General features: G+C 58.7%; 9 protein-coding genes across 9 annotated transcripts, besides 19 other annotated features; all 9 read left to right on the top strand.

Moving 5' to 3' along the window:
• Positions 1-188: 188 nt before the first annotated feature.
• Positions 189-228: a microsatellite.
• A 150-nt stretch (positions 229-378) lies between these two features.
• Positions 379-412: a microsatellite.
• A 52-nt stretch (positions 413-464) lies between these two features.
• Tco025E_00144 (putative RNA helicase) lies at positions 465-3440 on the top strand (the record flags this gene model as incomplete). The annotated part of the gene is made up of 1 exon (XM_029367093.1): positions 465-3440. One exon carries the CDS (start codon positions 465-467, stop codon positions 3438-3440), a length of 2976 nt encoding a protein of 991 aa, XP_029232789.1.
• Positions 3441-3804: 364 nt separating this feature from the next.
• On the top strand, positions 3805-4203 carry Tco025E_00143 (uncharacterized protein; the record flags this gene model as incomplete). Its single annotated transcript, XM_029367092.1, has 1 exon — positions 3805-4203. The coding sequence occupies one exon, from the start codon at positions 3805-3807 to the stop codon at positions 4201-4203; it is 399 nt and encodes a 132-aa protein (XP_029232788.1).
• A 114-nt stretch (positions 4204-4317) lies between these two features.
• Positions 4318-4353: a microsatellite.
• Positions 4354-4385: 32 nt separating this feature from the next.
• Positions 4386-4440: a sequence feature (A-rich).
• Positions 4441-4482: 42 nt separating this feature from the next.
• Positions 4483-5106, top strand: Tco025E_00142 (Ran-binding protein; the record flags this gene model as incomplete). Its single annotated transcript, XM_029367091.1, has 1 exon — positions 4483-5106. The coding sequence occupies one exon, from the start codon at positions 4483-4485 to the stop codon at positions 5104-5106; it is 624 nt and encodes a 207-aa protein (XP_029232787.1).
• Positions 5107-5193: 87 nt separating this feature from the next.
• Positions 5194-5278: a sequence feature (GA-rich).
• Positions 5279-5369: 91 nt separating this feature from the next.
• Positions 5370-5392: a microsatellite.
• Positions 5393-5495: 103 nt separating this feature from the next.
• Tco025E_00141 (electron transfer protein) lies at positions 5496-6218 on the top strand (the record flags this gene model as incomplete). Its single annotated transcript, XM_029367090.1, has 1 exon — positions 5496-6218. The coding sequence occupies one exon, from the start codon at positions 5496-5498 to the stop codon at positions 6216-6218; it is 723 nt and encodes a 240-aa protein (XP_029232786.1).
• Positions 6219-6238: 20 nt separating this feature from the next.
• Positions 6239-6266: a microsatellite.
• A 746-nt stretch (positions 6267-7012) lies between these two features.
• Positions 7013-7044: a microsatellite.
• A 5-nt stretch (positions 7045-7049) lies between these two features.
• Positions 7050-7093: a microsatellite.
• A 94-nt stretch (positions 7094-7187) lies between these two features.
• Positions 7188-7216: a microsatellite.
• A 353-nt stretch (positions 7217-7569) lies between these two features.
• Tco025E_00140 (uncharacterized protein) lies at positions 7570-8316 on the top strand (the record flags this gene model as incomplete). Its single annotated transcript, XM_029367089.1, has 1 exon — positions 7570-8316. The coding sequence occupies one exon, from the start codon at positions 7570-7572 to the stop codon at positions 8314-8316; it is 747 nt and encodes a 248-aa protein (XP_029232785.1).
• Positions 8317-8611: 295 nt separating this feature from the next.
• Positions 8612-8645: a microsatellite.
• A 263-nt stretch (positions 8646-8908) lies between these two features.
• Positions 8909-8934: a microsatellite.
• A 116-nt stretch (positions 8935-9050) lies between these two features.
• On the top strand, positions 9051-10067 carry Tco025E_00139 (zinc finger protein; the record flags this gene model as incomplete). The annotated part of the gene is made up of 1 exon (XM_029367088.1): positions 9051-10067. One exon carries the CDS (start codon positions 9051-9053, stop codon positions 10065-10067), a length of 1017 nt encoding a protein of 338 aa, XP_029232784.1.
• Positions 10068-10517: 450 nt separating this feature from the next.
• Positions 10518-11486, top strand: Tco025E_00138 (zinc finger protein; the record flags this gene model as incomplete). The annotated part of the gene is made up of 1 exon (XM_029367087.1): positions 10518-11486. The coding sequence occupies one exon, from the start codon at positions 10518-10520 to the stop codon at positions 11484-11486; it is 969 nt and encodes a 322-aa protein (XP_029232783.1).
• Positions 11487-11502: 16 nt separating this feature from the next.
• Positions 11503-11524: a microsatellite.
• A 197-nt stretch (positions 11525-11721) lies between these two features.
• Positions 11722-11765: a microsatellite.
• A 48-nt stretch (positions 11766-11813) lies between these two features.
• Positions 11814-11830: a microsatellite.
• Positions 11831-11946: 116 nt separating this feature from the next.
• On the top strand, positions 11947-16473 carry Tco025E_00137 (metal ion binding protein; the record flags this gene model as incomplete). The annotated part of the gene is made up of 1 exon (XM_029367086.1): positions 11947-16473. One exon carries the CDS (start codon positions 11947-11949, stop codon positions 16471-16473), a length of 4527 nt encoding a protein of 1508 aa, XP_029232782.1.
• A 206-nt stretch (positions 16474-16679) lies between these two features.
• Positions 16680-16705: a microsatellite.
• A 57-nt stretch (positions 16706-16762) lies between these two features.
• Positions 16763-16787: a microsatellite.
• Positions 16788-16811: a microsatellite.
• A 656-nt stretch (positions 16812-17467) lies between these two features.
• Positions 17468-17504: a microsatellite.
• A 98-nt stretch (positions 17505-17602) lies between these two features.
• On the top strand, positions 17603-17956 carry Tco025E_00136 (uncharacterized protein; the record flags this gene model as incomplete). Its single annotated transcript, XM_029367085.1, has 1 exon — positions 17603-17956. A coding segment is annotated over one exon (354 nt), but the record flags the coding sequence as incomplete, so codon positions are not given.
• Positions 17957-17958: the final 2 nt, after the last annotated feature.

Here is a 17958-nt window from a genome sequence, read left to right as displayed (position 1 = left end):
TAGGGCTGAGCGCGTGTGCGTGTGTGAGAGGCACAAACCCCCCACCCCACCCCACCCCCGTCTCGCCTTGTTTTTTTTTTCTTCGTTTGTTTTGCCTGCGTGCCGCATCTCTTTTGCACTCGACGTCACTTGTTCTTTTTTTTTCTTTGGTCTTTACTCCTCCACCCTCTGCTCCCCTGCGCGCGCGCGTGTGTGTGTGTGTGCGGTGGTGGCGGTGGTGGGTCGTGTCTTTTGCCACTTGGCGCCTTTTCCTGGCAGCGAAGCGGGGGGACGAGCGTGTGGCGTTTGCCTCCCGCCCCTCCCCGCGCCGTTCACACCTCATGCTGCTGCTGAGCGAGATAGGGCGCGCGTGAGCGAGAGGGAGAGAAACACACACACAGAGAGAGAGAGAGAGAGAGAGCGAGGGAGAGAGGATAGCAGGCGGGGCGCATCGCGGGCCTCCCGGCGCCACCGACTCGCAGGCAATGCGGCGGACGTTCGTGTGTCGTGGGGGGTTTCAGGCCCCGCGGAGGGCGGCGGAGGCGCACGACGTGCCGGGCGCGGTGGCTCCCCGCGCGGAGACGGCGGAGGACGGCCGCCCCGCCGCATCGAAGGCGACGGCCGCACACAAACGCCCCCGCGTTGAGCCGTGGCCGCAAGACGCGCCTCCGGTGACGGCTGCACTGCCGCAGGCGCCGTCTTTTCCACCGGCCACGGCGGCTCCGCAGCTACGCGAGACGCAGGCCAATGGGGCGGCGATGGACACGCTTCTGTTTGAAAACGAGGAGGAACTCCAGCGGGAGGTGGAGGAAGATCAGCGACTCTCCACGGATCTTCCATTCACGCCCAGCAAAACGGCGGCGGGTGCCAGCACACCGCCGTTTATTTTTTCCCAGGCGACCTTGGAAGGCGGCGAGGCCGAGGAGGGGGAGACAAATGTGCGTCCGGATCCCGCGGATGTTGTGCTGTTTCACAGTAACGGCGATGCGCCGGCGGTGGTTTCCCCACCAACCACCATCGTCGGCTCGGCACAGACGAAGGACGGCGGCGGTGGCGGCGTCTTTTACGATCTTCCTCAGAGCGCACAACACTTCTTTACGAATAGGCGAGGCATCAAGCAACTGTATCCGTGGCAGCACGAAGTTTTGATGCGGGACGACGTGCGTGGCGGTGGGAGTTTGGTGTACAGTTTGCCGACGAGTGGTGGCAAAACCCTGGTGGCGGAGATATCGCTGCTGCGATGTCTGCTGAATCGACAAAAGTCATGCTTCTTTGTCCTTCCCTTTGTTTCGTTGGCGGAGGAGAAGGCGGAAGGCCTGCGCCCCTTTGGCGACGCGTTGGGCTTTGCCGTCGACGGCCACTACGGCACACAAGGCAGGCTGCCCCTGCCGAAGCGCACCACTGTGTTTGTTTGCACCATTGAGAAGGCAAATTCGCTGCTTAACCACATGCTGGAGGAGGGTTTGACGGAGGAGCTGGGGGCCGTGGTCGTGGATGAGCTGCACATGCTTGGGGAGTCTCACCGTGGTGCGACGCTGGAACTGTTTTTGTCTAAACTGCTTTGCTTGTCGCATGCCGTGCAGCTTATTGGGATGAGTGCCACCATCCCAAACCTGCCAAGTATTGCGACGTGGCTACGCGCCGCCTGCTACTTGGGACAGTACCGCCCAATCCCGCTGCGGCAGTACGCCGTCGTGGACGGCATGGTGATGGAGGATGGGGAGCGGAATGAGCGAAATCTGCTGGCGGCCGGCTACGCGACGGAGCGGGAGCAGTTGCTGCTTCTAGCGACGGAGATACAAGAGGGGTCGGTGTTGATCTTTTGCGCGAGTCGTCAGCAATGCGTTGACACCGCACGTCTCATTGCCCAGCACCGCAAGGGCATGAAGAGTGGATTTCTTCCTGCAAGTGAGATGACGCTTGGAGCCCTGCAGACAGAGCTTAGCTCCTTCGGGAACGATGCCAACCTGCTTGGCCAGCTTCTCCCCCACGGGGTTGCGTTTCACCACGGCGGCTTACTTGGGGAGGAGCGCGAGTTAATTGAGCGGGCGTATCGCCAGCGTCACATCAACGTTCTCTGTTGCACGTCCACGTTGGCAGCTGGAGTTAATTTACCGGCACGACGCGTTATCTTCAAGACTCCCTACGTGGGACGTGACTTTTTGACAAAATCCCGCTATTTGCAGATGTGTGGACGTGCCGGTCGCGCCGGCCTGGACGAGTTTGGCGAGTCATTTCTCCTCCTCTCCCGCAGAGACTGCCAGCGGGGGCAGGAGTTGATGCGGAAGGAGGTGGAGGTGTGCGCGAGTCAAATGCTGCTCCAGGCAAGTCTGTTTGAAAGGGCCCTGTTAGAGTGTGTGTCGGTGGGCGTCATACGATCGCCCGCCAACGCCCAAGCGTGGATGGGAAACCTCCTCTGCCACCATGCAACTGGACCCTTCGACGCGGTTTACGACGTCGCCTCAAAGCCGTTGCCGGTGGCGTTGGACGGAATTCTGCAGTCGACCATGGACCAGCTGATTCGGAGTGGCTTGGTGCAGCGTGTTTCGTCGCGACCGGGGCCGGACGAGGGTGACTGTGCGGCCGCCACGCAGCGGCCTGGCGCGAGCGCCGAGGAGGAGGTTTCGTTGTCTGCGACTCCGTTTGGCGCCTGTTCCGTGCGGTCGTGCTTCAGCGTGGAGGAGGCCCTGCTGGTGCGCGAGGAACTGGAAAATCTGCAGCGTACGGGGCTGATTCTGGCAGATGATCTTCACCTGTGCTACTTTTTAACGCCGCTGCGGGAGATTGGCGACTGTAACTGGTCGGCGTACCGCGACGTGCTCTCGCAGATGGGCGAAAATCGTCAGCGTATTGCCCACATGGTGGGCGTCGACGAGTTCTTCGTGCACCAGCGAGCCATGGGGCTGGGGGACCCGTACGGAGGCAACGCCAGCAGAACGTTTGCCACGCGGCGCTTTTTTGTCGCCCTGATGCTTGCCGACCTCCTCAGCGAGGTGCCGATGTCAGTTGTGGAGGAGCGCTATCAGTGCAACCGGGGGCAGCTGCAGAGCCTCATGCGCAGTGCCTCCATGTTTAGCAGCTCCATCACCAGCTTCTGCCGGGCCATGGAGTGGTTTTCGCTCGAGGCCGTGCTCGCGTCCTACGTGAAGCGGCTCGGCTTCGGGGTGAAGCCGGATATTGTGCCGCTGATGGAGCTACGCGGCCTGCAGCCGGCACGGGCGCGGGCGTTGTGGGCGGCGGGCTTCAAGGACCCCGCGGCGGTTGCGGCGAGTAACCCGGAGGAGTTGCTGCGGCGCGTGAAGAGCGCGAACCCGGCCGAAAACAAGTCGGTGAAGTTCTTCACACTCCGCTCCGCCGTGCGCCTGATACGCGAGGCGAACCTCCTGCTGCAGCATCACATTCGTGAGAAGAAGGGCGAACTGGTGGAGCTGACGCTGCGCTCGCGGGCCTCGCTCAGCTGAGGGCCGTGACTGTGGGTGCCGAAGAGAATTAAAACCGGGGGCCCGGCGGAGATAAACGCGGCGGCGTGGTGCGACTTTCCGCCTCTCCTCTCGCGAGGCTCTCCATCGCCGCGGGTGGAACGCCGTTCTGCTGAGCTTTTTTTTTTCTTGTTGTTGCTGTCGCCGCCCAAACCCGCAAACTCTCTCTCTTTTCCTCTGCCTTTGCTGCCTCTGTGCCCCTCCGTGAGGTTCGGTGGCGGTGGCGGTGGTGCTGGGAGGGGCTGAAAGAGACGTGGGCGGTTGGGGCGGCGGGAAAAGAAAAGCAAAGGGAGGAGCGGCAAAATTAGTGCTAGGCGCCAGGAGGACACGACAAATTTGACAGCACATGGCGGTGGCGGCGGCGGGCACGGCGCTCTTTCTCCTCGGCGCATCCATGGCGCTGGTGGTGGCCGTGGCGTCGTGGGGTCGGCGTTGTCACGTCCACGCGAGCGTCGCCGTTGCGATCCTCCCGCTTGCTGCCCTTCTGACGCTTGCATTCACCGTGTCTGCGCAGAAGCTGGTGGAGTACGTGCACGAGACGGCGCAACTCGGCATGGTTCCCTCGTTCCTCGCCTCCATGCTGCGGAGGGTGCGCCCCGTAGCTGGCGACTCCATCACGCTGCTAGACATCCAACTCGTGTCGCTTCTTCTGTTTCTCTCCTACGCGTCGATGGTGGTGCTGCGACATCTCGTGGACATCTTGCGCCTGCTGAAGGTGTCACGTCGGCGTCTCTTTGTGAAGTAACGCGACACCAGCGTTTCGCGGAGGCGTTGGCGTAGGGCCGAGGCCTTGGATTGTTTATATATATATATATTTTGCACTGTCGCATGCGGCGGCGCTCTCTTCTCCACCAACGCCGTTGTTGTTGTGTTTCTTTTTGTTGTTGCTCTTTTGCCTTGCATCCTGCTCAGGCCACTGCTCCGCTGTTTTCTCTTCTTCCCCGTTTGCTTGCCTTGCTTTTTTTTTTGCCTTTTTCCTTTTCTGCGCCTCGTGTGGCACACGCCGGCAGCTGCAGCACGGCGGATGTCGGACGGGAGGGAAGTGGAGCTGTTCGGCGGCGCCATCCGCTGCCGCCTCCCCGCCACCGCCGCCGACGTGAGCGACTTCAGGCAGGTGCCCGACACGCAGGAGGTGTACGCCGAGGCGGAGACCGGCACGTGCATCATCGTCGAGCTCCTCGCCCGCCAGGCCGACGTGCGCGACGAGGACTGCGGGGCGTTTTTCTTCGCTGACCTCGCACGCGCGAACGACTGCGGCGGCGGGGACTTCACCCTCGACGTCCAGCGGCCGCTCGCGCCGGCGGATTACCCCCACGTGGCGCAGCTGCCCGCCGGGGCGGCCCCGGCGAGCGGGCGACGGTGCGCGTACGGCTGCCTCGCGCATGGGGTGCAGCGCATCTCGAAGTACACGAATGAGCGCGGGAGGGAGAACGAGGTGTTCGTTGCCCTCGCAGTGCTGCGCTTCCCGCCGTCCGTCTCGTCGGACGTGCTGCTCTCCGTCTCCGCACCTCAGTGGATTCATCCGGAGAGCAGCGAGGCTCGCGTGGTGCGGCAACTCCGCGGGAGAGAGGAGGTGCTCGCGGTGCTGCGGCGTGCACTGCTGTCCTTTGAGGTGCGGGACTGGTCGCTGTTTGTGCCGGAGGACTGAGCGGCGTCTCGCGTGGTTCCGCCTGTCCCCACTCTCTTGGTGATGCCTGCGTCTGCAGCTCTTTTGCGCCTCGCGCACGCGCGCGCGCTCTTTCTCTCTTTCTGCCTGTGTGTGTGTGTGTCTTTTTTTTTTGTATGTTCCTCCCTCTCTCTTTTTCTCTCTTTTTCTCTCTTTGTGGGTGTACGTGTGCCTCCTTCTGCGCCGTCGTCTGTTCTCCCCGCCGCGCGAGGCAAACCCACGCCCAGACTGCGTAGACCCCACACAAAAAGAAAAAAAACAAAAAAAAGAGGGACATCTGCCTTAGCAATAGAGCCCACAGCAACACCAGCAACAGCACCAGCCGCCCGAGGAAGAAAGAAGGAAGGCCCGTCCCGCGCGATCACCACCGAATGCTGCGCAAGATCGCCACCCCGTACAAAGTGTCCGTGCGCCGCACCGCCGCCACTGCGCCCGCCAACACCTCAAAGAAGGCGATTCTGCGCTTGATTCGCTTTGACCCGCAGACAAACAGGCAGCGCATAGAGAGCTACGAGTACGACAAGCACCATGACTACATGGTCCTCGACCTCATCACGGCGGTAAAGGCACACCAGGACCCTACGCTAGCTTTCCGGGCCTCCTGCTGCGAAGGCGTTTGCGGCAGCTGCGCCATGAACATTAACGGCATTAACAGCCTCGCCTGCATCACCTTCTCACAGCAGGTGACAACAGTGGGCCCGCTGCCCAACTTTCCCGTCATTAAGGACTTTGTTGTCGACCTTCGGCACTTCTTCCGGCAGTACGCGTACATCCGCCCATTTGTGCGCAACACCAACCTCGATCGCAGTCGCGTAGAAAACATCATGGAACGCTACGATACGCTTCGCAAGGTCATTTACGGCGTTGATCCCCGGGCGCTACCTGCAGGCTCGGAGGCGCCGCGGCGCGGCGGCGTGGAGTCGGAGGTGGTAGCGCTGCTCCGCCTCGTGGACGCACTTTGCGAGGCTGGCAACGTGACGCACCTTGTGAGTACCCTGGGGCTGCTGGAGGCGAAGGGCGTGCAGCTGGACCAGGCGAAGGTGAAGGCCCTCATCGAGGCAACGCTGCAGAAGCACGCCGAGCGCGCAAAATAACCGCGCGACCGAAGGGGGCGCTCCCTCCCTCCCTCCCTCCCCCACCTCAGGTGAGGGGAAGTGGGCAAGGAGAGAACGGTGGATTTCAACGCAAAAAAAGGAACCATAATAAACGAAAAAAAAAGAGATAGGGGGATTGCAGGGCGGTGCAGCGGAGCAGCAACAAACAGAAGGACAGGCGAAGACACCGGCAGGGAAAGCGGCTGGAGGGAGAACAAAGCCTCTGCCGTTTGGTGGAGTTTGAGGGGGACAGGCCTCCGCGGGCGTTCACTTGACGAGCACCGTCCGTGGCGGAGCGACTTTCCCCCATTTCTGTTGCCACGGCGAGACACACCCCTTTTCTGCTCTGCCTTGCGGCATGTAAGATTGCTGTGATCGCCGTACCAAGGCAGCGGCGCTGGGAGTGGCGTGCTGCGCGTTGGCGGGGCCGGCGTTGTTACATGGCACGGACGAAAGTATTTCAAAGCAAGAAGGTAATAAGGCACAAGAGAGAGGAATAGGGAGAGGACAATCCTTGCATTATTAGCTTCAGGCGTACTCGTTGCTTCAGCCGCCCAGAGCAGATAAGAAAAAAATGGGGAAGGTAGCGAGTGAGTGGGGGGAGGGGGAGTCGCGCTCTCCAAGTGAAAGTATGTGGCTTGTTTCTGAGCACAAAAGCGCTCATAGTTTGAATTTTTTTTTTGGGGGGTGGGGGGACTTAAACAAACTTAGGAAGGGGAAGACGTGAGGCGGCTTCTATTAATGGGGTCGTTCAGGGGAGCGGGGACGCAAAGAGTACGAACGAAGGAGCAAGGACACAGAACCAAACAAACAAACAAACAACTAAAAGAAATAATACATATAATATGTATATGTATATATATATATATATATATTGTGGTGAAAGTGCACGGTAGGATGTAGTTGTTCTCTGGATGGATGCTTTTAAACATTTCCTGACCTGCACCACAATTCCCCACCTCGCTCTGTGTGGTGGTGGTGGTGCTGGTGCTGGGGTGTATCTTTGATTGGCGTGGCGGGTGGCCCACTCGGGCACCGTCATGGGGCCTTTTCTCCTTTCCCTCTTTGCGTGTATATATTTTTATATGCATACATCTGTGCCTCTGCGCGTGTGGGTGGGGGTGTGTAGGTATGAGGATCTTTGCCGGTTCCCGTGGCTGCCTCTTTCCGCCCAATTGCCCCTCTCTCTCGTTTGTACCCAACTTGGCTCTTCCCTTTCTCGCCATTGTCTCCCTCCCCATAACTTCTTTTCTCTCACCTTTTTCCACTTGCACGCACGCAGCATCGCGATTTAATCCCCCAGGTTTTTTTTGTTTTCCAGGTGAACCGCGCAAAGTGAAGCCAACACACAATGGGAAGCGTTGCGGGTAAGCTCTCCTCCTGCTTTCGGGTATCCCGCTGGCGGGTACTGGAGCTCGTCATCCTTGCAGCTGTCATTGTGGCTTCCTCCATGCTCATTCTGTTTCTGCCGGCGTCACGGGTGTACTGTGGCATTGCCTTGGTCGTTGCCATCATCTGCGGATTGCGGCTGTGGCGGTTTTTACCCAGCGACAGGCGGCGCGTGTCGAAGGAGGCGCACAGGCTGGCAGACGCCATGTTGCTGGCACGTCAGGCGGCCGTTGGGGCTCCGCTGGCGGCGCAGTCCGTGCGCCCCGCCGTCCCCCAAGCTGCGCCTGAGCACTCCCCAGTTATTGCCTTCACACAGGATGCTCCAAGCCCGGAGCCTCAGCTCGCCTACGCTGCAACTGCGCCTGCCCAACAACTGGTGTCAGCGCCTGTGGCGCCGCTGCATCCACCACGGCAGTCTTTGCTGCTTAATTCCGTGCTGCTGCCACAGCAGCAGGCGGTGATGACATCTGCCTTCTCTCCCCAACACGCCTTGATGGCCTCCTCCATGGCGCTGCCATATTTACAGCAGCAGCAACAGCACGCCCTGCTCGCGGGTTCTATGGCGCCGACAAGCCAAATGTTTTTGGCTTCACCACAAGCGTCCCCTGCGCCAAAGGGATCATTGCCGAAAGGTCAACCTGTGGGAGACGCTGGAAATGTGCTGCCACAGCATCTGCTGGCTTCCAGGGGGTTAGCGCGGTTTGGCTGACTTCTGCGATAAAGGAAGAGCGGCGTTGAGCTCTCCATTCACTTCTTTTTACTTAGTTATTTTTTTTTTGATTTTGTCTTTGAAATTACTTTGTTTCTGCTCACCTGTGCGGAAGCAGCGGAGCTGGGCGTCCACATTCCCCTGCTGTTAGCTTAGGTACGGTTTTGGGTGTTGCTTCTGCTGACCTTCGGCCCTGTCGTCACTTTAGAATTTATTGCCATTATTAATCTTCTATTTATTCTGCTTGACAGGCAGCGCTGGGCCACACGTGATCTTTTTTTTGTTTTTGTACGAATGTGTGCGTGCTTGGTTGTTGCGTGTGTGTGTGTTTTTTCTTTTTTTTTGTGGGGCCGAAGCTTGTTGCTCGTGCGCCGTTTGTTATCACCACTCGTTTTTTGTTTTCTTCTTACGGCTGCTGTTGCTTCCGTTTTTTCCTTGCAGCCCGCCGCGGTGTCTCGAGTATTTTATTGAAGACACCGTGACGGCGCCTGCGGGTTTTTGTGTATATATATATATATACTTTTTGGGAGGCTTGGGCCGAGGGGAGAGGGGGCGCGGCCGGGCTGCGTCGCTTTGACTTTTTCCCGCAACTGGGGGGTGGCGGGGGGGGGGGGGGGGCGCTCTGCGCTTTCGCCGCGGCGGAGGCGAGAAAACCGACGGCACATGCCGGTCTCCCCCCGCCGCTTTCCGATGGACGCTGCGGAGGTGGGCGCTAAGCACACACACACCCCTTTATGCAGATGCCTCTTGACGCCGTTGCCGGCGTCCGTGCGCCGCTCCTTCTCCTCCTCCTCCGCTCGCCTCAGTTTCTTCTTCTCCCCGTGGGTGCGTCTCTGCTGAAGGGAAGAAGCCGGCCCATGGGCGCTGGCCGGGTGCACAACACGAACCGCCCGTCCGGTTTCTGCGGCTGGTGTGTCTGCTGCTGCCGGTACGTCCCTCCCGTCATTGCGGTGCTGTTGATTTTGGCCAACGTCATTCCGTACTATTTACAGTTCATCCCACGCCTCCACGAGGCGTACAGGAAGGGCGGCGTCTCGTGGTTCTACTGCGCCTACTGCCATATTGTCATGTTGATTGCGGAGGTGCTGGTATTTGTAAATCTCTTTCTAGCCATCCACACACCGCCGGGATACGTGAAGCGGGTGCCTTGGGCCAACATGCCCGTGTTTAGGGGCCGCGTCAACAGCGACAACATGAACGAGGTCCGCCGGCTTGGGCTCGATGGAAAGTTGCGCTACTGCAGCAAGTGCGAGTTGTACAAGCCAGACAATGCGCACCACTGTCGTACCTGCCGCCGCTGCATCTACGACATGGACCACCACTGCCCTTGGATCAACAACTGTGTTGGCCGCGACAATGCGAAGTTTTTTATACTCTTCCTCGCCTACATTCCGCTGGGTGGCTTTCATATCAGTGGCACGACGGTGTACAGCTGCATGTACCACTTTGATCTCTATCAGTCCTCTGATTTGCTCGCCGTGAGCGGCCTCATTTTTTCTTCGATTTTCTCGCTGGTAATGGCCATATCCTTCCTTATTTTTGCGGCACACTTCCTCTGGATGATGCTTCACGGCGAAACTACCGTTGGCAACCTCGTGTACAGCCGAAAGGGTGACGCGGGGCTGCTGAAGGAGGAACGGGAGCGATACCTGAACAACATCTTCGGCGTGAACCGCCGCTGGTGGAGTTTGATTTGCCCTTTGCATGTTGCGCGCCCCGCGTACGGAAATTCGCTGCAGGAGTTGCTGTGAGTTGCCCGCCCGCCCCCTACTATACTTGCCGCCGCCCCCGAAGCGTTCCCGCAAGTGCCAGCAAGGGGACACAAACGGTGTTACGCTAAGAGGAGGAGAAGCAAAAGCAGCAAGGGCATTAAAAATGGCCGTGCTCTCTTCGGAAAAGGACACGGAGATGGCCGTCTGCCACCTTTTTGCCCGCCTCCTCCTTTCGCTGTTGCTGCTCTTGTCGTTTTCCTCGTTGCGGGTCAGTCCCCGTGGCCGCGGGCAGCTGGTGCCCTCGTGGGACAAATTCCCTCAAAGAAGCCTCCGTCCCCTTTCAGTTCCACCTGCCTCTTTTTTTTTTTATTCTCTCTCCTTTTTCACCTTGCGTCTTCTTTTTTTTTTGACCGACACCCGCCTGGCGTGAGCTGCAGCTGCAGTGTTGTGCTCATAGCGTTTGCGGCCGCTTGCCTCCCCGCGAAGCCAATGACTTCGCAGGGGTCACGCTTCAGCAGGAGAGAGGGCGCATCTAGGCTCACGGATGAAGTGTTCAACATGCGCAATTTGCACAGCTACACGCCAAAGCACTGCGGTGAGGCCTGCTGCATGTGCTGCTCGTACTCGCCTCCGTGCATCATATTCTTTCTGATCGTCGTGCTTACGGTGGGGTATGACGCGTACTTTATCACCCTCTGTCTGAAGTTCCACGCGGACTGGCGCACTGCCTTCGCTGTGATTTGTATTCTCCTCGGCACCGCCGCCAGCGCGATGCTGCTGTGGGCGTTTCTGGGCGCCGTCACGACGGCCGCGGGGTACGTGCCTGCGGACCCGTGGAAGTACCCTCCCACGTACGTCGGGCGGCGCAAGGACTTTCAGCCGCCCGCGCCATCCTCCAACGGGGGGTCCAACCCCAACAGCGTCACACAGCTGGATAGGGCAAACCAGCTGCGTTACTGCGCGTCGTGCGAGCAGTATAAGCCAGATAATGCGTACCACTGCAACTTCTGCGCGCGCTGCACGTATCAGTTTGATCACCATTGCCCCGCCATCAATAACTGCATCGGACGCGACAACTATAAACTCTTTGTGACGTTCCTCGTCTACGTCGGCGTTGTGGGCTTCTTCAACGGGGGCCTGATGCTGATCGGCATCTTCGCCCTGGAAGGCGGCGATTGGAACATCGCGTGGATTATGTTCTCCGCTTTTATACTCGTTTTGGCCGTGACGCTCCTCAGCTTTGGTCTAACGCATGTGTGCTGGATCTGCCGCGGCCAGTCAACCATGTCGCGACACGTCGCCTCATTCAACCGGGAGGGGTCGCGGCGGCAGAGCAGGCAGCAGCTGGAGCAGAGTCGCCGGGCCCACTGGGACGCGGTGCTGGGCACCGACAGACGGTGGTGGCGCATGCTTCTTCCGCTGAGGCCCAGGTGGCCTGCTCCTGAAGAGACAGTTTGAAGAGCTCCGTAAAGCGATATATATATATATATGCATATGATCGCTCCTAAAATATTCAGTATAGGCGTATACGTAGAGATATACGTACAGGCATAAAATTGTTTATGGCGCCTCAAGCTGGCAGTGGAAGATGCTTGGAGTTGCTGCGAAGCGCGTTGCTGCATCCGAAACAGGAGCCGTCTACAGAGCACTCCTAGTCTTAGTATTGTCGTTGCTATTGGTATTTGTTTTCTCTTGTTGTTGTTGCTGTTGTGTGTGTGCCTGTGTGTGTGTGTGTGTTGCTTTCTTCGTTTGACGCGCCTCCGCCGTGTGTTCTTTTTTTTTGTTTCTCTCTCTCTCTCTCTTCAACGAGTGGGAGAAGCCGAGGAAGCAGGACAGCGAGACAGCCACGGTCGACGACGCGGACGCGGGTGAAAGGGACGGGGGAGCGGTGAGGAGTAGCGACACCGCGGGGCGAAGGATGCCTCCCTCCGTCGACGGCAAGTCAAAGCGTGACAGAGACAATCGACGGCCGCCGCAGCCGCAGCCGCGAGGCCCGCCGATGAACGGGCTGCTGCCGCCCATACGCAACGCCCCTCCGCCCACGCCGGTAGTCAAGGCACCCGACAGCTCGGCGGAGGAACTGCTGCTGCTTAAAAACCTCCTGCGCAAACAGCAGGACCGCTTGAAGGAGCGCGCGGAGCGCTCGGCGCACAGTTTGGAGAAAGCGCGGGAGACCAACTCCGACCACGCCTCCTCCGGCCTGGGCGAATCGGTGCCGACGCCGCAGTCCGTTCCCGAGAAGCTGCCGCTGAGCGTCGATGGCGCCCGCTACAGCTCGAATCACTTTCTCCCTTCCGTGCCACTGCCTCCCAGCCAGCAGCGGGAGACAGAGGCGGAGCCGCAGGAAAGGAAACCCCCGGTGGAGAATGAAGAGGAGAAGGAAATTCGCAAGCTGGAGGAGGATCTAGACCGGCGCCACTCACGCATGAACCGCCTCCAAAGTGAGATGGCGCGTTCCTGGAGGGAGCCCCAGCGTCAAAAGGCCGCCTCCCTCTCCCCACCGCCACCGCTTGTGATGCAGGCCAACACCGAGCGGGATATTATTGAACTGGCCACGTTGGTGTACAATTTCGCCGATTTGAAGCAGAAGCAGGAGGGGGGGCAAGGTGCGTCTGGCGCCCTTGTCTCTCCGTCGCAATTGGACGCCTCCTACATGTTTGACCCTGGCCGAGCCTCGTTCATGTCCACCGCGCTGGACCCGGAGCTCTCCATGAACAGCATAAACTTGGGACGGATGTCCATGCGCTCAAGCAGCGTTCTCCGCCTCACGGAGGGCACTCTTGCCCTTATGGACTCATTGGCCAATCAACGCGACGTCGTCCTCCCGTCCCCCAGCGAGATTGGAATGGTGCGCAGCGGCGACGTTCTCTCCGCAAACAACATTCTCGTTGTGGACCTGCAGGATGCACTGCGGAGTCACAAGGGGCCTACCGGCATCGTCGCCGGAGCCCCGTACTTTCGCATGGTGCCAAGGTTAAACGTGGCCGGTGTTGCCCAACCGAACATTAGCGCCATAAAAACAATTGTGAACGGGCTTCGTCGGGTCTACGATGGTGCGGTTGTGTGGGTAAATCTTCGCGAGGAGCCTCTTATTTATATCAATAACCAGGCACACATTGTTCGCGATCGGAAGGATCCGCTGACACCGATGATCATCCCAAACGTCACCGGCCGCAGCATCGCGCAGATTGAGGAGAAGCTGAAGCAGGAAGTATTACAGGAGGCGCGTGAAAACGGTGGAAACGTGAGTGTGCACGTACAGGGGGGGAATGGCGTCATGGAGGATCAGTGGGAAAGCGCGGATGTGGGAAATGTGCTGACGTTGCAGGACGCCTTTAACTTGCTGCGAAAAAATGTGGTCTTTTTCCGTCGCCCCATTACGCGTAATGTTGGGCCGCAACCACCGGACTTTGATTTCGTGTTCAACACATGTATGGAGTACCCACGCGCGGTGGTGGCCTTCAACTGCCAAACAGGGCGAGGGAAGTCGAGTTCGCTGATGATGATGGCTAGCATTGTCCGCTTTTACCAAGTGTGTGGCCACGACGCCTCGTTGGATGTCCGCCTACTGCGGAGTGAGGCCCACTGCTTCCGCTTCCGCACCATCAAGAAGATTATCTCACTGCTCCCCGACGGCAAACTGCACGAGCGTCGGCTTATGATTCTGCTGGAGCTCTCCGACAAGATGTACTCCATCGCGGAGCACATCTACGCCGCCTTTTACACCGGCACGGCCTCGGCGGAGGAGGCCATGATGCACCTGCAGCAGTACGCCTACTTTCTCGTCTTTTCGTACTACTGCGAGCAGCGGCTTTGGAACTTTAACATCAAAGCCCCCTTCAGTGAGTGGCTCGCGGACAATAACGAGTTGCGGCTCCTCATTGACAGCATCCGGTCGATGGAAGAGGAGTTTAAGGAGGAGCGCATTGTGGCCCCCGTTGCGCAGGGAGAAGAGGCGTGGGCCGCCGGTATTGTGCGCCGCCGCCGCGGCAACGTGCTGAGTGCCGGCCGCATCCTGTGCAGTTTGCCCATGGCCTCGGACAGCGTGAATCATGTCAACGCACTGCGGCAGCTGGCACCGGATGTCCCCATCTTCACCTGCGGGCGGTTGTCAGAGGCTGGCCGCCTCTCGCTGATGTCGGAGTTGGCGCAGCACTTCTCAGAGCAGAAAAATATTCTCTGGCTGAGTCTTCGCGCGGAGCCGATGGTGTTCATCAACGACGTCAGCTACACCTTGTCCGACTACGACACGATCTCCAGCAACACGGCTGAGCTGGCGTCGACCATGCATGTGTCTCTAAATGCCATGGAGCAAATGGAGGAGCGCCTGCGCCGCGATGTCCTTTTAGAGGCGCAGGAGCAGAAGGGTGTGATACTGCTGCATCACATTGAAGATAATAACGCTCGCTCCACGCTGCGCGTCAAGGTGCGTTCCGTCTGCACCCCCAAGCTCACCATGGCGAATTTCGCGGAGAAGTTCGGCATCTCATACCACCGCATTCCTATTCCATACGCCGGTCAAATGTTGGCCTCCGACGTGGATCCCTTTTTGGAGTACTTGAGTAAGAGCTGCGCCGAGCATGACGTGTTCATCATCAACGATAGCGAGGGCTCCACGCGTACCACCGTTGCCCTAAACCTGCTCACCCTCTACCGGGCCTCGCGGGTGCGGAACCTGCGCATGATTACCACCCCGGAGGAGTTTAAGGAGGTCCTGCGCGTTGGCCACGACGGGGTGGTGCTGCCCTCCGCCCATATTTTAGACTCGCTCGCGGTGAACCCAGACGAGGTGCCGGCGACGCCAATCGTACTGCAGGTGGCGTCCACCATATGCCAAATGCTCACCGCGGGCTCCCTGCTCCGCGTCGTGGAGGCGGCCCTCACCCTTGGGGGGCGCGGCACACGATGGAACCTTCTGCACATGCTAAACCGCTACAAGTTGGAGATGTTGGATTCCATCAACAAGACGAAGAGCACACGCAATGCGGTTCGCTCGGTACGCACCTATCTGCTGGTGCTACTCAGCGCCATCTACATTGACTCCGTGGGCGACTACAGCGCGGAAGAGCCCTTTAGTGACTGGGTGGAGAAGCGGACGGAGGTGGCAAACATCATTGAAAATCTTGAGCAGCGCCCCGAGCAGTCCATCAAGTACATGGAGGCCCGTCCGTCCGTCAAGGAAGGATTCCCCAACCGCAACGGAGATGTGTTGACGGCAAACTTTGTGCTCAAGGCGGACCACTTTCCAGGGTGCCAGAAGAAGGGGTTGCGGCCGGAGTTGTGTGGCGCACCAAACTTCCGCAAGGTGGACGTGGTCAACGTCTATGGCGTGGCGATTCCCACCCTGCGGGGCATAAACAACGTCCTCTCCCTGCTTGGGGCCTCGGCGGAGCCGCTGCAGACATACCCAGGCGAGAGCAATGACAATGAGTTGCACATTGGTTTTGCGGCACCGCGGCTCTTTGCGCCGCACTTTGTCCAGGAGGAACTCGCGAAGCCGTTGCGTGGCAGCGTTGTTTGGGTGAATCTTCGCGAGGAGCCAATTTTGTATGTGGGCGATCGGCCGTTTGTGCTTCGAAATATTGATGCCCCGTACGTCAATGTGGAGTTGACCGGCATTGCGGCCCACAAGGCGGAGGAGGTGGAAATTCAAATGAGGAAAGATGTGCTGAAGGAGGCGTCCCTGCAGGGCGGCATGTTTCTCGTGAGCGACGAAGGCGAACCCGGTGAACTGGTTGGCATATGGGAGCCGGCAACGGAGGAAACGGTCAAGACGGTGCGAGACGTGTATAATGAGTTGGCGGCACGAGGCATTCGTGTAACAATGCTGCGACTACCCGTGACCGACGAGCAGAGTCCCGGCGTGGATGACTTTGATGGACTCGTCGCCGCCTTGCTTCCCAGCATTGCCGCCCACATGGATCGTCGCGAGACGCTGTCGTTTGTATTTAATTGCCAGATGGGGCGCGGCCGCACCACAACCGGTATGGTGATCTGCTGCATGCTGATTGGCCTCGTGATACCGGAGTACTACGATGAGCTAAACAACAGGTTTAACCCCCTTTACAAGCCAGAGGAATCGCAGTTGTCGCGTGGGGACTACGGGTGCATTGTGCAGCTGAAGCGAGTTCTCACGGGGGGACGCCAGGCAAAGCACCAGGTCGACCTCGTGTTGGAGGCTTGCAGCCAGATGCAAAACCTCCGCACCGCGATTGAGAACTTTGCGCTGCAGTTGAAGTCGCCAGACGTCACCGAGGAGCAGCGAGGGCGGGCACACCATCACGGGGTGCACTACCTGCGTCGGTACTTCAACCTCATCGTCTTCGCCGCCTACCTGCAGGAGGAGTATAACCCTCTGAAGAGGGTCCTGCGCTCCACGTTCTCGGTGTGGCTGGGGCAGCGGCCCGAGCTGACGACGTTGTGCGACTCCGCATCACTCAAGTAGCCGTATTTGTACTAATATCAATTGAATAAGAACCTGTATGCGTTTTGCCCCATTTTTGCTTCCTTACTTTTCTTTCCGTTGCACCTTGTGGTGAACTCAACGGGTAAATTTATGTGAAGATGTGTGTGTGTTTTTTTTTCTGTTTTAGTATCCTTTTCTGTTGTTTACACGTGTAGATGCCTCTTGCGTGTAATCCGTGCTGCCGTGGGTGGGGGGGGGTGGGGGTGGGGGGAGTCACCTCCCCGAATTCTGTGGCCACAGACCTACGCGCCGCGTGTGCAGAAGAGCGAAAAAACAAAAACAAAAACAAAAAATGTATGGTGTGTGTTTGTGTGTGTTTTCCTCTTTTTTTTTCTTCTACTTTGTTTGTAACCGAACTTAACTGAGGGCTCGCAACCATTTGGCCAGCATGGGGCGGCCCCGTGGAAAGTACGAAGCAAGTGAAGAATGCTAGAGAGGGAGATGTCCTTGGTGTAGGTGGAGGCACCGTTTGTCTTGGTGGCCGCTGTTTTTATGTGTAAGAGAAAGATTGGCATGCGTGCTTTATTTCTTTCCTTTTTCTTTTCCAGTTTGCTGATTTTTTTTTTCGCCAATTACGCAGCTTATTGTTTATTGACCCTAGAATGTGCCCATGCGGGTGCCATCTGTATGCATGTATGTTTCTCTGCGTGTATGTGTTTTCCTCTCCCTCCCTCTGCTCGCCTTGCCCAGGCTGAGTGGTAATGTGCATGTATGACATCCACGACCGCCATCACTCTTGATAGCGCTGCTGCGCGGACGCATGGATGGCTGGTGGTATAAGTCTCCATGTGCATTTATGAGTGGGTCGGTGTGAGTGTGTGGTGCCTGCATGCATGTGTGCTTGTTTTTTTTATGTGTGTGTTTCCCTGTCTTTGTGTTCCTCTGCTTCTCCAGGCTGAGTCCTTTTTTGTCCTCCTCCTTCATGCTCGTTTTCTTTCACTCACGTGTCGTGGGGTAACTTGTTGTTGTTTTTTCTGTGTCTGTGTCTGTGTCTGTGTCTGTGTCTGTGTGTGGGTGTTTGTGTGGCGCCGGACAGACTTGAAGTGGGCTGGGGGTGCGGTGGGGGAGTTAGAGATTTGGCCGGAGTCGCAAAGGCGCAGGACGCACGATGGAGTTGCCGTTCCAGTGGGATGACGGGAAGTTTATCTCCCCATTCGTTGCCAGCAGCGCAGACGCGTTGGCGGCGCTTGCGGCGTGGATGAAGGACTCGCCGCTGCTTCAGCTGCAACACGGCGGGGCACTGCGGCTCACAGACCTCGGCTGCGGCGACGGCGCCGCGCTGCTGTCCCTGAGCGCCGCGTTGTGCGCGCCGCAAGGCGCCGGCGACCACAGTGACGACGTGGCCCCTCTGCAGCTGACGGTCGTCGGGTTGGACCTTGACGAGGAACTCGTCCTCGCCGCGCGGCGTCGCGCGGCGGCACTGACGGTGCCGCCGCCGCACCGTCTTCACTGCACCTTTGCGAC

The sequence above is a fragment of the Trypanosoma conorhini genome (assembly GCF_003719485.1).
Source record: "Trypanosoma conorhini strain 025E chromosome Unknown Tco_14.4_contig_00002, whole genome shotgun sequence".
Lineage (NCBI taxonomy): Eukaryota > Euglenozoa > Kinetoplastea > Trypanosomatida > Trypanosomatidae > Trypanosoma > Trypanosoma conorhini.
Note: the sequence above shows the minus strand (reverse complement) of the source record. Positions and strands in the feature narration are given on the sequence as shown.